General features: G+C 51.5%; 1 protein-coding gene across 5 annotated transcripts in view; it reads right to left on the bottom strand.

The window, feature by feature from the left end:
* The window catches only part of KANK2 (KN motif and ankyrin repeat domains 2), a 35,283-nt gene that overhangs the window by 7,198 nt on the left and 11,259 nt on the right, over positions 1–16,826 (bottom strand). For all 5 annotated transcript variants that reach the window (XM_017869478.1, XM_017869481.1, XM_017869482.1 and 2 more), the window contains 6 exons: positions 7,541–7,708; positions 7,329–7,431; positions 5,193–5,432; positions 4,482–4,569; positions 3,087–3,306; positions 1,473–1,615 (listed from right to left, as the gene is read on the bottom strand). In XM_017869478.1, coding sequence (XP_017724967.1) covers positions 1,473–1,615; positions 3,087–3,306; positions 4,482–4,569; positions 5,193–5,432; positions 7,329–7,431; positions 7,541–7,708 — 962 coding nt within the window. The remainder of the gene's footprint in view (positions 1–1,472; positions 1,616–3,086; positions 3,307–4,481; positions 4,570–5,192; positions 5,433–7,328; positions 7,432–7,540; positions 7,709–16,826) is intronic.

The raw sequence follows: 16,826 nt of genomic DNA, 5'->3' as shown, positions 1-16,826 counted from the left end.
GCCCGGCCTTTCTTTTTTTTTTTAATAGAGAGGAGGTGTCGGCGGGGGCATCTCTAGGTTCCTCAGGCTGGTCTCGAACTCCTGACCTCAAGCAATTCTCCCCCTTTGTTTTCCCAAAGTGCTGGGGTTACAGGCATGAGCCACCTCGGTGAACCTCACCTTAATTTTTTTGTTTTTGTTTTTTTTGAGATGGAGTCTCACTCTGTCACCCAGGCTGGAGTGCAGTGGCGCGATCTTGGCTCACTGCAACCTCCGCCTCCTGGTTCAAGTGATTCTCCTGCCTTCGGTAGCTGGGATTACAGGTGCATGCCACCATGCCCAGCTAATTTTTGTATTTTTTTTTAAGTAGAAATGGGGTTTCACCATGTTGGTCAGACTGGTCTCGAACTACTGACCTCGTGATCCGCCTACCTCGGCCTCCCAAAGCGCTGGGATTACAGGCGTAAGCCACCGCGCCTGGCCGATTTTTTTTCTTTTTTTTGAGACAGAGTCTCACTCTGTAGCCCAGGCTGGAGTACAGTGGTGAGATCTCAGCTTACTGCAACTTCTACCTCCCAGGTTCAAGCGATTCTCCTGCCTCAGCCTCCCGAGTGGCTGGGATTACAGGCAGGTGCCACCATGCCCAGCTAATTGTTTTATTTTTTAATAAAGACAGGGTTTTACCATGTTGGTCAGGCTGGTCTTGAACTCCTAACCTCAGGTGATCCACCCACCTTGGCCTCCCACAGTGCTGGGATTACAGGCATGAGCCATGGCGCCCGGCCTTAATTTTTTGAAAATGAAGCCACTAAGAAAATCTCTTGGAAATTAAAACAAAATTAAATCAATAAAGATAAAGCAAGATTATGCCTGTTATGGCCTGTCACAGCTCCCTGTTTTGTTCCTTTGCTATCTTCAGGCTGTTGGCAATCCCTCTCCTCCTCACTGTCCCCAGTGGGTCCTGGCTTCCCTGCTCTTTTGCCCACACACCTGTCCATAAGCCCCAGTCACCTGCACAGTACCTGTTTCTGCTTCCTAACACACAGCCAAAGGGAGCGCTCAGACCAGGAATCAGGCCATGCCACTTCTGCTTAAACTCCCCTGGTGGTTTCCTGCAGCCCTGAGTCCAAACTGGCTCCAGTCCCGGTGCTCCCTGAAATGCTTATGGCTTGAAGCACGGGCTAGTTAGTGAGCTTCAGGAGACCATGCCTGCTTGTTCACTATTTGAATCCCTAGTGTCCAGCCCAGGGAACCCAGCTGCTGCTCAATGAACTGTCCAGCAGGATGTGGGACGGGGTCATATTAAGAAAGGTAAGGACCCCCATATCCTCCACTCCTTCCAGTTTCCACAAGAAAGTCCTGTGTCAGAGACAGCCTGGCCATGAAGAGCAGGGCTCTGGAGCTAGACCACCTGGGTTTGGGCCTGTCACACAGCCGGGATGTCATAAAGGAGGAAGAGCAGCCTGGTTCTGCAGCAGCAGGGGTTCCCATACCTGGCTGGCTTTGGCATTGACGTCGCCGAGCCGGAAGAGCTGAAGGACAGTCTCGATGTCGTCCTGGGTCTTCAGGGTGGCCAGAGCGGTGAGCATAATAGGGCTGTAGCCAGCACGGTTCTGTTTGTCCACCTTGCAGACACCTAAGAGGGGTGGTGTGAACCCTCAGACCAGGCATCTCTGCTAGTGGACTGCCCCAAGGAACGTGGGTATCACGTCTCCTCCATCAGTCTAGGCATGCCCTAATCCCTCCCTTTTCTCAGAGGACCCCACTCTACCCCAGAGGCCTCCATCTCCATTGGGTCACCCCATTACACCAGGGGCTCCTAAAGTTGGAGACGGTCCCTCCTCCATCAGATTTGGGGCCCCTGATGCTGGCATCTATATTTAGGGCTGAGAATAGGAACTGGGTCTCCCCCGTTAATTTTGGAACAGCCATTTACCCTCAGACTGGCCCATGTCTCCCCCATCAGATTGTGGGCCCTGAGTCCTTCATCAGCCTGGGAGGCTGTCTCCCCAAGTTGAAGAGGGAAGGGCAAGTTTCTTCCTGCTGAACTGAGGGCCACATCTTCTTTCTAAGCCTGAGACTTGAGGACACATCCTTCTCTTAGACCAATTAGATTAATAGTGGGGGGTAGGGCTAGATTGGTGAGGTTTGCCAAGAACCATCAGAAGGCTATCAGTGGAAGTAGAGTTTGAAGTCCTCGAGAGAGTATTATAATGCGACTGTGGGTTCGTTCACAATTTGAATTTGCTAGGCAGAAGAGTATAGATGAAGTGAGTCCATGGGCAATTATAAGGATAACAGCACCAGTGAAACTTCAGGGGGTTTGGATGAGGGAGGCTATGATTACCAGGGCTATGTGGCATCCAGAGATGTCGCCTCCATCATGCAGGCGTGTTTGGGGATGCTGGAGGGCCACACGTTTTCCCTAACATCACTTCTGCCTTTTCCATTATGCTGGCTAAAGGTAGGGCCCGTGCCTCCCCCACCAGACTGGGAAGGCAGTGTCTCCTCCATCAGACTGGGAGGACAGCATCTCCCACATAAGACCAGGAGGGTAGAGTCTCTGCTATCAGACTAGGAGAGTCATGTCTCCCTCGTTAGACTGGGAAGGTGGTGTCTCACTCATTAGACTGGGAGGGCAGTGTCTCCACCATTAGACTGGGAAGGCAGCTTCTCCTCTATCAGACTGGAAGGGCCACATTCCCCCCACAATGAGCTGGGAAGGTGTCTCCTCCATTAAACTAGGCAGGTGGTGTCTCCTCCATCAGCCTGGGAGGGTGGTGTCCCCCCCATCAGACTGGAAGGGTGGCATGTCCTCCATCAGACTGGTAAGGCAGCAACTCCTCCATCAGACTGGGAGTGCCATATACCCCCACCATTGAACTGGGAAGGTGCTGTCTCCTCTATCAAACTGGAAGGCTGGTGTCCCTCCACATCTGATTGGAAGGTGGACTGGGAGAGAGGTGTTCCCTCTATTATACTGAGAAGGCCACGACTCCTCCATCATCTTCCCCATCAGATGGGGAGGGCAGCGTCTTCCCTATCAGACTGGGCATGGCGGACAGCCGGCTGCTTTAGAGTCGCCTTGTCCTCCCCGCTGGGCTCACCGCTGTCGAGCAGCTGCTGCACCACGGGGAAGTTGGCATGAGACACGGAGTAGTGCAGCGCCGTGTTGCCGTTGCTGTCGGCGATGTTGACCACGTAGTCCAGCAGCCGCGCAGACATGGCCCGGAACGTGACCAGGTGCCGCCGCACCAGCTCGGGGTGTGCATCGCTGCGGCAGGCCAGGCGCAGCCACTCCTGCAGCACTGTGGTGTAGGCCACTTTCTGCAGGCGAGTCAGGTGGGAGAGGACATGAGGGTGGGGGAGGCCCACTGGGACACCCCCAACCCCAGACGGACCCCCTGGAGCAAAGCGTGGTGCCCTTGTCCTGGAAAAGGATCTCAAGGGAAGTGCAAGTGCTCCCAGAGGGAAGCACATCTCTGTCCCAATAAGACCCTTGGAGTGGGGTGTGGACTTTGCAATCCCCAACATGTTCCCCAAGGAAGGTGTGAGCACCTCCACCCTGGATATAATTACTCTGTCTCTCTCTCTTTTTTTTTTTGTGAGACAGAGTCTCGTTCTGTTGCCTAGGCTGGAGTGCAGTGACATGATCAGGACTCACCGCAGCCTTAACCTCCTAGGCTCAAGCCATCCTCTCGTCTCCGCCTCCCAAGTACCTGGGACCACAGACATGCACCACTATGCCCGGCTAATTTTTAAAAGAATTTGTAGAGGCTGAGTGCAGTGGTTCACGCCTGTAATCCCAGCACTTTGGGAGGCTAAGGCAGGCGGATCACTTGAGGTCATGAGTTCGAGACCATCTTGCCCAACACGGTGAAACCCCGTCCCTACTCAAAATATGAGAAAATTAACCAGACGTGGTGGCCCACTCCTGTAGTCCCAGCTACTCGGGAGGCTGAGGCAGGAGAATGGCGTGAACCCAGGAGGCAGAGGTTGCAGTGAGCCGAGATTACGCCACTGCACTCCAGCCTGGGTGACAGAGCAAGACTCCATCTCAAATAAATAAATAATAAAATTTAAAAAAGAATTTGTTTATAGAAATGGGATCTCACCATGTTGCCCAGGCTGGTCTTGAACTCCTGGCCTCAAGTGATCCTCCTGCCTTGGCCTCCCAAAGCAACAGGATGACAGGCATGAGCCACCACGCCCAGCCCTGGTTATAATCTCCAAAGTCAAGTGTAGGTGCCCCAAAAGGGAAATCTGGATGCCCCGCCCCTGAAGCCCCCAGGAAGAACAGCAACCTAAGGCCAGGCTTGGCCAGTGAGTGTTCGTCCTCCCCATCTCCCTGGCCTCTCTCCGAGGCCCATTACTTGAGCACCACCCACTCCCAAGCTCTGGGCTTGGGTCTCAGGGTCCCCACTAGGCAGAAGCAGGAAGTCACCGAGGATGAGAAGAGGCCACGGGTGGGGTGGAGGTAGGAGTGTGGGTGGGGATCGTACCAGCTCCCGCTCCGTGAGGGCGTTGGGATTGTCCAGGTACTTTTCCAGGGCCAAGCAGGCTGAGATGAGGTCAGGGCTTAGCTCCATCCTGCCAGGAACAGACAAAGCAGGGGGCTAAGTAAGCCCCCAGCCCCCTGCATTCTCCCCCAGAATCCTCACATCCCGCTGTGGTGCCTGGGAAGGGACTTGACATTCTGCACCACGTCACTCACACTAGGGTCACCTGAATGGTGGCATCTCAGACCCTCCTTCACCCAGGACACGCATTTACATTGCACCCCAAGGGGCAGATGTGGGGAACACGCAGACCCCGAAAGGAGAGTGGACACCAAGCCAAAGTTGATTCCAAATGCCCACCGGCAGATGGAAAATATTTCCCAAGGGCAAATTTTTTCACCAGGGGAATGAAAAAGAGACATAAATAGAACAGGCAGGTAGAGGAAACGTCCCAAAGTAGGTGGGTGACTTCAGGATAAACTTTGGCTGGCCCCCCAAATCCTAACCCCGGCAGCCCAAAATACTTCCACCAGGCCCTTTAGCAAAGCCTCCAGAACTTCAGATGCCCAGAAGGGGCAAGTGCTCGTTTGCTAATTCAGACTAAAGTATGCATGACTGATAGAAAGGTCCTTCGACGGTCTTGAATGGTGGGGTTTGAGGCAGAGATCATCCACCCCCAGCCCTGCCTGAATCCCTCCCACCCAGAAAATGGACCTGATCTCCTCCTCTGTGTTTGATCCTGATGCCCCCTCAGCAGTGGGTATGTGCTGAGATTCTCGAGATAGCTGGCATTCCTGCCGGCTAGTCTTGGCCACGGCCATCCCTGCAGGCCTGAGCTGGGGGGCTTCGGCCACACTCGGAACCCTCTCCCTTGGCTCTGGGGCCTCGTTCTCTGTGCTGTCGTTGTCTGAGATGTTCTCTGCCGTGCTGGAGTCCTCCGATGATGACTCATACCTGGGGAGGAACGAGTGGGGTAGGGGAGATGCTGCAGACGGGATGAGAAATGGTGGGAAAGGAAGGCAGGAATCCGGTGACCCGACCTCTGTAATGGCAGTGTTGACATTCCGGGGCTGTGCCATGTGATTTACAGCAACTAGTATACAATAAGCGCTCAATAAACATTAGCAGTGATTGTGATCATGCTTGGGGGGAAGGGCACTGCTTTTCACCTGCTGCCCTTTGACACTTCTAGCATACCCACCGTCTTTTTTTTTTTTTTGCGACAGAGTCTTGCTCTGTTGCCCAGGCTGGAGTGCAGTGGTGCTCACTGCAACCTCCACCTCCTGGGTTCAAGCCATTCTCCTGCCTCAGCCTCCCGGGTAGCTGGGATTACAGGCACCTGCCACCACGCATGGCTAATTTTTGTATTTTTAGTAGCGACAGAGTTTCACTATTTGGCCAGGCTGGTCTTGAACTCCTGAATGCAAGTGATCTGCCCACCTCGGCCTCCCAAAGTGTTGGGATTACAGGTGTGAGCCACTGCGCCCAGCCATATCCCCAGCCTTTTTAAGATAGGGTCTGACTTTTGCCCAGGTTGGACTGCAGTGGTGTGATCTTGGCTCACTGCAACCTCTGCCTCCTGGGTTCAAGCGATTCTTCTGCCTGAGCCTCCCAAATAGCTGGGACTACAGGTTCGCACCACTGTGCTCAGCTAATTTTTGTATTCTTTTAGTAGAGACAGGGTTTCGCCATGTTGGCCAGGCTGATTTCGAACTCCTGAGCTCAGGCGATCCGCCTACCTCAGCATCCCAAAATGCTGGGATTAAAGGTGTGAGCTGTTGCGCACAGCCGCCTCTAGCCTTTTTTTTTTTTGAGACAGAGTCTCGCTCTGTCACCCAGGCTGGAGTGCAATGGTGCAATCTTGGTTCACTGCAACCTGTCTCCTGGGTTCAAGCGATTCTCCTGCCTCAGCCTCCCAAGTAGCCTGTCTCCTGGGTTCAAGCGATTCTCCTGCTTCAGCCTCCCAAGTAGCTAAGACTATAGGCACCCACCACACCCAGCTATTTTTTGTATTTTTAACAGAGATGGAATTTCACCATGTTGGCCAGGCTGGTCTCAAACTCCTGAACTCAAGTGATCTACATGCCTCAGCCTCCCAAAGCGCTGGGATTACAGATGTGAGCCACTGTGCCCGGCCACTTCGAACCCTATTAAACACAGGTGATTCAGACCTCCTGTTCTACTGCAAATAGGGCGCTCTCCTGTTTCTTGCTGGCTCTGGACAAAACCTAATCAAGCTTCTAGGCTTGGCATTCAGGGCCCCAAACCAATCATCACTCCCTGCGCCTCCCACTTCTCATGTCACTCTGCTTTCCCGCCTCTGAGCTTTTACCCACGCTATGCCCCTGCCAGGAGAGCCCTCCCCACGCCCTCTCTTCACCTTGCTAGCTCCTACTTCTTCCGCAGCACCTGCGTCTCCTCCTTCTGGGACTCCCCTAGGGCCACCTGTGTCTTTCTTGAGGCCCACTACCACCTGAGTGTTCTCCATCATGGCTCCAACCACAACCTGATAAGTGGCTCCAACCACCCATCGGTGCCAGCTCCCCACTGGACCAGGAGCTCTATTAGGGCAGGAAGCGGAGTCCGGCACCTTCTGTGGGGTAGAGCTGTGCAGTGGTTACACCTTGAGTTCTTGAGCCAGGGCACCTGGGGTTGACTCCTGGGTCACTGAGTGAGCTCCAGCAATGCGCTCAGCCTCCCGGTGCCTCAGTTTCCTCATCTCTGTATTGTGGTTTGATTAAATGAATTAATCAAAGCAAGGGGCTTGGAATGAGGAAATTAGGAGGCTCTCATGCATGGATGAATGGAGGAGGGGCAGGAAGTGTGGGTTAGGGGGTCTTCTCCTCTCACCCGCCGTTGACCCCCACGAACTGGAGGCTCCTCCGGTGGGCTGTGGGGTCTGCAATCTCCTCTTTCCGTTTCATGATAGATCGCACGCCTGCTGGAGGCCCGCCTGGAGGGGAGAACAGAGGAGGTGTTGTGAGACGCCTTCAGGACCAGACTCCGAGGGGATGCCATCTGGGTGCCCCATCCCTCCTGGCAGCCACCCACCACTTACTTACCGGCGCCCCCGGCCTCCTCGGTCTCTCGGGAGGCTGCTTGCCTGGTGGGCTCCCTGTGGGTGGTGTCCTGGGCAGGCTCTCGGCCTGTGGTCTTCTCAGGCTGTGTAAGGGAGGCTACCTTGGACCCCGGGGGTGACGAGGACGATTCGGCAGGAACTTGTGGGAGGCCTGGAGGGGCAGGAAATGAGGTGTCTGCTCTTGGTCATAAAAGCCAAACCACCACAGCCTGATAGCTCCTGCCCTGTGGGTCATACACCCTGGGCCAGGAGCTGTGACAGGGCTGATTTCTGTGTTACCACATCCAGTCTTCCTTGCCCTCGAAGGGAAGTCGGATTATTACAGATGAGGAAACTGAGGCGCAGAGCTGCCAAGATCACCCCTTGAGCAGGTGGCAGAATACAGTTCCAACCTGTTTGGTGCCTGCCCAGCAGCTAGTCAGAGACAAGTGACAACCCTGTGGTCCTATATTCCTGGCTCGAGCCTGAGTGATCTCTAAAAATAAGGTTCGGCCAGGCACGGTGGCTCACGCCTGTAATCCCAGCACTCTGGGAGGCCGAGGCGGGCGGATCACCTGAGATCAGAAGTTCGAGACCAGCCTGGCTAACATGGTGAAACCCTGTCTCTAGCCGGGCGTGGTGGTGCACACCTGTCATTCTAGCTACTCAGGAGGCTGAATCAGGAGAATTGCTTGAACCTAGGAGGCGGAGGTTGCAGTGAGCAGAAATCATGCCATTGCACTCCAGCCTGGGCAACAGAGCAAGACCCTGCCTCTTAAAAAATAAAATAAAATAAAATAAATCAGATAAAAACACGTTTTCGCTGCCGGACCCGGTGGCTCACGCCTGTAATCCCAGCACTCTGGGAGGCTGAGGCAGGCAGATCACGAGGTCAGGAGTTCAAGACCAGCCTGGCCAACATGGTGAAACCCCATCTCTACTAAAAATACAAAAATTAACTGGGCATGGTGGGGTGGGGATGACTGTAATCCCAGCTACTAGGGAGGCTGAGGCAGGAGAATTGCTTGAACCAGGGAGGCAGAGGTTGCAGTGAGCCGAGATCACACCACTGCACTCCAGCCTGGGTGACAGAGCGAGACTCCGTCTTGAAAATAAAAAAAAAAAGGCCGGGCGCGGTCTCAAGCCTGTAACCGCAGCACTTTGGGAGGTGCCGAGACGGGCGGATCACGAGTTCAGGAGATCGAGACATCCTGGCGAACACGGTGAAACCCCGTCTCTACTAAAAAGAATACAAAAAACGGAACGGGCGAGGTGGCGGGCGCCTGTAGTCCCAGCTACTCGGGAGGCTTGAGGCAGGAGAATGGCGTAAACCCGGGAGGCGGAGTTTTGCAAGTGAGCCAAAGATCCGGCCACTGCACTCCAGCCTGGGCGACAGAGCGAGACATCCGCCCAAAAAAAAAAAAAAAAAAAAAAGGAAAAGAAACAAAAAAAATTAAAAAAAAAACACATCCTGACTAAAAAAACGAAACAAAACAAAAGACAACAAAACACCCACCCAGGTTGGTCTGAGGACAAAGGTGGCTTCCTGGACGCTGAGGTCCTGGACTGCCAGCCAACAGCGTGGAATAAAAGTCCAGTTTCCTTTTCATGTAGCCACCAATGTCTTGGAATCCACTCAGGTCCCCCCAGGCTGCTTTTTAAGACAGGGTTTCACTCCCTTCACCCAAGCTTGAATGCAGTGATGCGATCTCGGCTCACTGTAACCTGTGCCTCCGGGGTTCAAGCGATTCTCCTGCCTCAGCCCCCTGAGTGGCAGGCAGTAAAGGCACATGCCACTGTGTCCGGCTAATTTTTGTAGAGATGGGGTTTCACTATGTTGCCCAGGCTGGTCTTGAACTCCTGAGCTCAAGTGATCTGCCTTCCAAAGTACTGGGATTACAGGCTGAGCAGCACGGCCCAGTCCATGCGTGCCTTCTGTGTCAGCATTTCCTCGGGGCTTCCCCTTCCTGTCCCCCAGGGCGCCAACTCTGAAGACCAATTAATGTGAATTCCCTTTAATGGATAAAGAGGTTGTTAGTTTTTTTTTTTTTTTTTTTTTTTTCTTTGTGACAGGGTCTTGTTATATTATCCAGGCTGCTCTTGAACTCCAGAGCTCAAGGGATCCTCCCACCTCAGCCTCTTGCATAGCTGGGATTATAGGCGTGAGCTACTATGCCCAGCCTTAAATTTTTTTTGCCATCTACAGTGACTTAATGAGGCCCACAGGCAACATTCAACTTTAGTACAGAACGGTGACCAAATGCTGGACACAGGCAAAGAGTAACATAGACAGGGCTGGTTGCATGAGACACTCGGTCATCAGCATGGCCAACAGCATCCCCAGACCAGGGTGTGGCCAGCTCAGACCACAGAAAACATAAAAACCATGCCAGAGCCAGGGCTTGAACTCATGCGTGGGGAACCGAGCGAGAGCAAACGCCAGTTGCTATGTCAGTCTCTTGATTTTTCTTTTTAAACTTGGCAATAAATTCACATGAAATAAACAAACATACTGCGTGGCCAGGAGACAGATTCACAATGTCAATCTCTGCCCAAAGTGCAGGGCGCCTAACTTGAAATCCTGGGAGAGGCCGGGCGCGGTAGCTCACGCTTGTAATCCCAGCACTTTGGGAGGCTGAGGCGGGTGGATCACTTGAAGTCAGGAGTTAAGAGACCAGCGTGGCAAACACGGCAAAACCCCATCTCTACTAAAAATACAAAAATTAGCCGGGCATGGTGGTGGACATTTGCAATCCCAGCTACTTGGGAGGCTGAGGCAGAAGAATCGCTTGAACCTGGGAGGCGGAGGCTGCAGTGAGCCGAGATCATGCCACTGTACGCCAGCCTGGGGGATAGAGCGGGACTCTGTCTCCAAAAAAAAAAATCCTGGGAGAGCCAAAAAATGAGGTGGAACAATGTTATGCTAAGTGAAAGAAGCCAGATGCAAAAGGGACAAAACCATTGCATGATTCCATTCACAGGAGGTCCCTAGAGTTGCCAAGATTTATTATTATTATTATTATTATTATTATTTGATACAGTCTTGCTCCATCATCCAGGCTGGACTGCAGTGGTGCAACCTCGGCTCATTGCAACCTCTGCCTCCCGGGTTCAAGTGATTCTCCTGCCTCAGCCTCCTGAATAGTTGGGACTCCAGGTGCCCACCACCATGCCTGGCTGATTTTTGTGTTTTTACTAGAGACAATGTTTCACCATATTGGCCAGGGTGATCTCGAACTCCTGACCTCAAGTGATCCACCTGCCTCGGACTACAAAAGTGCTGGGGTTACAGGTGTGAACCACTGCGCCCGACCCTAGAGTTGTCAGATTTAAACAGACAGAAAATAGAACGGTGGGTGCCAGGGGCTGGGGGAAGGAGAATGGGAGTGAGTGTTTAATGGGGACAGAGTTTCAGTTTGGAAAGATAAGAAAGTTCTGAAGATGGATGGTGGTGATGGTTGTGCAGTAGTGTGAATGGGCTGGACACAGTGGTTCACACTATAATCCCAGGACTTTGGGAGGCTGAGGGGGGAGGATCACTTGAGCCCAGGAGTGTGAGACCAGTTTGGGCAACATAGGGAGATCCTGTCCCTAACAAACACAAGAAAAAACACACACAAACAAACGATGCAAATGTACTTAATGTCATTGAATTATATACTCAAAAATGGATAAGATGGTTAAATTTTTTTTTTTTTTTTTTAGATGGAGTCTTGCTTTGTCATCCAGGTTGGAGTGCATTGATGTAATCTCGACTCACTGCAAACTCCACCTCCCGGATTCAAGCAATTCTTCTGCCTCAGCCTCATGAGTAGCTGGGATTACAGGCGTGTGCCACCACGCCTGGCTAATTTGTATTTTTAGTAGAGACAGGGTTTTGCCATGTTGGCCAGGCTGGTCTCGAACTCCTGACCTCTGGTGATCTGCCTGCCTCAGCCTCCCAAAGTGCTGGGATTACAGGCGTCAGCCACCACACCTGGCCAGATGGTAAATTTTATGTTTTATCTATGTTACCACGATATTTTAAATGGTGAAAAAATTTGAGAGGCTGAGGCAGGAGGATCGCTTGAGGCCAGGAGTTCAAGACCAGCCTGGGCAACAGAGCAAGACTCTATTTCTACAATTAAAAAATTAGTCAGGTGTGGTGGAGTGTGCCTATAGTCCTAACTACTTGGGACTATACTTGGCTGAGATGAGAGCATTGCTTGAGTCCGGGAGTTTGAAGTTACATTGAGCTATGACAGCACTGCTGTACTCTAGCCTGGGTGACGGAGTGAGACCCTTTTTTTTTTTTTTTTTTTTTTGAGACAGAATTTTGCCTTGTTGTCCAGGCTGGAGTGCAATGGCCTGATCTCGGCTCACCACAACCTCCACCTCCCAGGTTCAAGCGATTCTCCTGCCTCAGCCTTCCCAAGTAGCTGGGATTATAGGCATGCGCCACCAAGCCCGGCTAATTTTGTATTTTTAGTAGAGATGAGGTTTCTCCGTGTGGGTCAGGCTGGTCTCGAACTCCTGACCTCAGGTGATCCACCCACCTCAGCCTCCCAAAGTGCTGGCATTACAGGCGTGAGCCACTGTGCCCAGCCTAGACCCTATATTAAAAAAAAAAAAAAAAAAAAAAAAAAAAAGCCAGGCGCAGTGGCTCACAACTGTAATCCCAGGACTTTGGGAGGCTGAGGCAGGCAGACCACAAGGTTAGGAGATTGAGACCATCTTGGCTAACATGGTTAAAACCCAACTCTACTAAAAATATAAAAAATTAGCCAGGCGTGGTGGCATGCACCTGTAGTCCCAGGTACTTGGGAGGCTGAGGTAAGAGAATCGCTTGAACCCAGGAGGCAGAGATTGCATTGAGCCGAGATTATGCCACTGCACTCCAGCCTGCGCGACAGAGTAAGACTCTGTCTCAAAAAAAAAAAAAAAAAAAAGTGAAAAAAATAAATCCAAACAAACTAGAGCAGAACCAAAGCCCATTTTGCCCCAACAGAAAAGTAGGCAGTGACTTCAAAACCTGGGATGGCTCCTTCCAGTCTAAGGAATTCAAGGTTAGACACAGAATGCTAAAATAACAACAACAAGTAATAATAAAATTGATCATACTTATTATTGTTATCCCACTGGGAAATGGGGCCAACTGATACTAAAATTCACACAAAAGAACTGAAGTCCATTGATGAGCTAAGACAATTCTACAGAAAAAGAACAAAGATGGAGTAGTTGGTCTGTGAGAGAGTTAAACATACTTCAAAGTCACAACCATGAGAACAGAAGGGCATTTTTGCATTAACAAATGGACCAATGGGAGAGAGAAGACAGCCCAGCACAGGCTCCAATCTCTGGGCACTGAGGATAAGACAGAGGGGGTTTCCACAAGCCAGTGGGAGATGGTGGATTCTGTGGTGTGGTTTTGGGAGAGGCAGCTTACTTTACATGAGAAGAGCCAAGCTGGATCCCTGTCTCACACCATACACAAGAAACAAATTGTGAAGAATTAAGATGAAAGTACAACTACAAAGCTAAAGGGAAATAATGTAGCAGAGTATCCGGGACTCAGGAAGGGGAAAGATTCATTCATTCATTCATTCATTCATTCAGTGACAGGGTCTCACTCTGCTGTCCAGGCTGGAGTGCAGCGGCATGATCACAGCTCACTCCAGCTTTGAACTCCTGGGCTCAAGTGATCCTCCCACTTCAGCCTCCCGAGTAGCTGGGACTACAGGTATGCACCACCATACCTGGCTAATTTTTTCTTTTTTTGAGACAGAGTCTTGCATTGTCACCCCAGGCTGGAGTAGAGTGGGGCCATCTCGGCTCACTGCAACCTCCGCCTCCTGGGTTCAAGCGATTCTCCTGCCTCAGCCTCCCGAGTAGTAGCAGGTGCCTACCACCATACCCGGTTAATTTTTTTGTATTTTTATTAGAGATGGAGTGTCACTATGTTGGCCAGGTTGGTCTCGAACTCCTGACCTCGTGATCTGCCCACTCTGGCCTCCCAAAGTGCTGGGATTACAGGCATGAGCCACCGTGCCCGGTCAATTTTTATATTTTTTGTAGAGATGGGGGTCTTACTATGTTGCCTAGGCTGGCCCTGAACTCCTGGACTCAAAGCAATTTTCCCACCAAAGTGCTGAGATTACAGGTGTTGAGTCAATGTGCCCCGTTAAGATTCTTTTAAAAATTCCTCCAGGGCCGGGTGCAGTGGCTCACACCTGTAACCCCAGCACTTTGGGACGCCGAGACAGGCGGATCATGAGGTCAGGAGATCGAGACCATCCTGGCTAACATGGTGAAACCCTGTCTCTACTAAAAATACAAAAAACTAGCTGGGAGTGGTGGCGGGTGCCTGTAGTCCCAGCTACTCGGGAGGCTGAGGCAGGAGAACGGTGTGAACTTTGGAGGCAGAGCTTGCGGTAAGCCAAGATCACGCCACTGCACTCCAGCCTGGGGGACAGAGCGAGACTCCGTCTCAAAAAAAAAAAAATTCCTCCAAGCATAATAACAGTTTTAACTATATTCAAAACGAAAACTGGCCAGGCACGGTGGCTTACACCTGTAATCCCAGCACTTCGGGAGGCCAAGGTGGGCGGATCACTTGAGGTCAGGAGTTTGAGATCAGCCTGGCCAACATGGTGAAACCCAGTCTCTACTGATAATACAAAAGTTAGCTGGGTATGGCGGCAGGCACCTGTAATCCCAGCTACTTGGGAGGATGAGGCAGAATTGCTTGAACCAGGGAGGCGGAGGTTGCAGTGAGCTGAGATCGTGCCACGGCACTCTAGCCTGGATGACAGAGCAAGACTCCGTCTCAAAACAAAACAAAACAAAATGAAGACCTCTAAGATCCTCATGGGTGCGGTGGGGAGTGCCGGAGATTGGCACAGGCAAAAATTGGCAAGGGATAATCTTCTAGAACACGGTCAACAAACTTTCTGGGAAGGGCTAGATAGCAAACATTTTTGGTTATGTCAAACACAAGGACTTGGTTGCAACTGCTCAACTGTGGCATAGTTCTAATACAAAACCAGCCACAGACAGTATGTAAACGCTTCCGCGTGGCTGTATCCAATAAGCGTGAATTTCACATTATCTTGTTCATGTCAAGAAATATTATTTGTTTTGAGACAGGGCGAGACTGTGTGTCTATTTTTTTTTTTAATGTGAAAAAATCAAAAAATAAACTAGAGCAGCACCCAAAGCCCATTCTGCCCCAACAGAGAAGCAGGCAGTGACTTCAGGCACTTTTTTTTTTTTTGAAACGAAGCCTCGCTCTTATTGCCCAGGCTGGAGTGCAATGGCGTGATCTCAGCTCACTGCAACCTCCACCTCCCAAGTTCAAGCGATTCTCTTGCCTCAGCCTTCCGAGAAGCTGGGATTACAGGCACCCACCATCATGGCCGGCTAATTTTTGTATTGTTGTAGAGACGAGTTTCACCATGTTGGCCAGGGTGGTCTCCACCTCCTGACCTCAGGTGAGCCACCATGCCCAGTCTACTTCAGGCAACTTCTGTTGCCCAGGCTCGAGTCCAATCATAGCTTGCTGCAGCCTCAAAATCCTGCGCTTGCTGGGCATGGTGGCTCATGCCTGTAATCCCAGCACTTTAGGAGGCCGAGGTGGGTGGATCGCTTCAGCCCAGGAGTTTGAAACCAGCCTGGGCAACATGGTGGAACCCCATGTCCACAACCATAAAATTCCTGGGCTCAAGGAATCCTTCTGCCTCACCCTCCCGAGTAGCTGGGCCTACAGCTGCAGGTCACCATGCCAAACTAATTTTTTTACTTTTTTTGTAGAGAGTGGTGTCACTATATTGCCCAGGCTGGTCTCAAACTCCTGGCCTAAAGTGATCCTTTGGCCTCGGCCTCCCAAAGTGCTGGGATTACAGGCATGAGCCACTGTACTTGGCCCAAAATATACTTTTTAAATCATTCAAACATTAAAAAAAAAAAACGTAAAAAAATCATTCTTAGCTGTGGGTTGTAGAAAAACAGATTTCGGGCTGTATCTGGCCCATAGGCTGTAGTTTGCCAGTTTTGACTCTGGAAGATACCAGGAACTTCTAAAAACTGCTCAGAGAAAAAATGGAGAAAGGCTACAAGTAATTGACTTACAGAGGAACCTTATTAGGCACACACAGAGAAGCCATATCTCTCACTGCCTATCAGAGCTATGCCAATGAAAACAATAAGGAGGGCTGAATTCCGAGGCTCGCATCTACAATCCCAGGACTTTGGGAGGCTGAGATGGATCACTTCAGCCCTGGAATTCGAGACCAACCTGAGCAACAGAGCAAGACCCCATCTCTACAAAAAATTACCTGAATGTGGTGGCACATGCCTTTAGTCCTAGCTACTCGGGAGGCTGAGGTAGAAGGATCACGTGAGCCCGAGAAGTTGAGGCTGCAGTGAACTGTGACCGTGCCACTGCACTCCAGCCTGGGTGACACAATGAGACCCTGTCTCAAAAAACAAAACAATGAGGAGATACCATTATGTAGCAGCTATCAGATGGATAAAAAATTTAGAAAGATAGGGCCGGGCGTGGTAGCTCACACCTGTAATCCCAGCACTTTGGGAGGCCGAAGTGGATGGATCACCTGAGGTTGCAGATCACCTGAGGTCGGGAGTTTGAGACCAGCCTGGCCAACATGGTGAAACCCCGTCTCTACTAAAAATACAAAAATCAGCCAGGCGTGGTGGCATGCCTGTAATCCCAGCTACTAGAGATGCTGAAGCATAAGAATCGCTTGAGCCGGGCGCGGTGGCTCAAGCCTGTAATCCCAGCACTTTGGGAGGCCGAGACGGGCGGATCACGAGGTCAGGAGATCGAGACCATCCTGGCTAATATGGTGAAACCCCGTCTCTACTAAAAAATACAAAACCTAGCTGGGCGATGTGGCGGGCGCCTGTAGTCCCAGCTACTTGGGAGGCTGAGGCAGGAGAATGGCGTAAACCCGGGGGGCGGAGCTTGCAGTGAGCTGAGATCCGGCCACTGTACTCCAGCCTGGGCAACAGAGCAAGACTCCGTCTCAAAAAAGAAAAAGAAAAAGAAAGAAAGAAGAGGCCAGGCACGGTGGCTCACGCCTGTTAATTCCAGCACTTTGGGAGGCCAAGGCAGGCAGATCAACTGAGGTCGGGAGTTGGAGACCAGCCTGACCAACGTGGAGAAACCCGTCTCTACTAAAAATACAAAATTAGCTGGGCATGGTGGCGCATGCCTGTAATCCCAGATACTCAGGAGGCCGAGGCAGGAGAATCGTTTGAACCCGGGAGATGGAGGATGCAGTGAGCCGAGA

This window comes from Rhinopithecus bieti, unplaced genomic scaffold (assembly GCF_001698545.2).
Source record: "Rhinopithecus bieti isolate Rb0 unplaced genomic scaffold, ASM169854v2 scaffold_5025, whole genome shotgun sequence".
In the NCBI taxonomy this organism is placed as follows: domain Eukaryota; kingdom Metazoa; phylum Chordata; class Mammalia; order Primates; family Cercopithecidae; genus Rhinopithecus; species Rhinopithecus bieti.
Note: the sequence above shows the minus strand (reverse complement) of the source record. Positions and strands in the feature narration are given on the sequence as shown.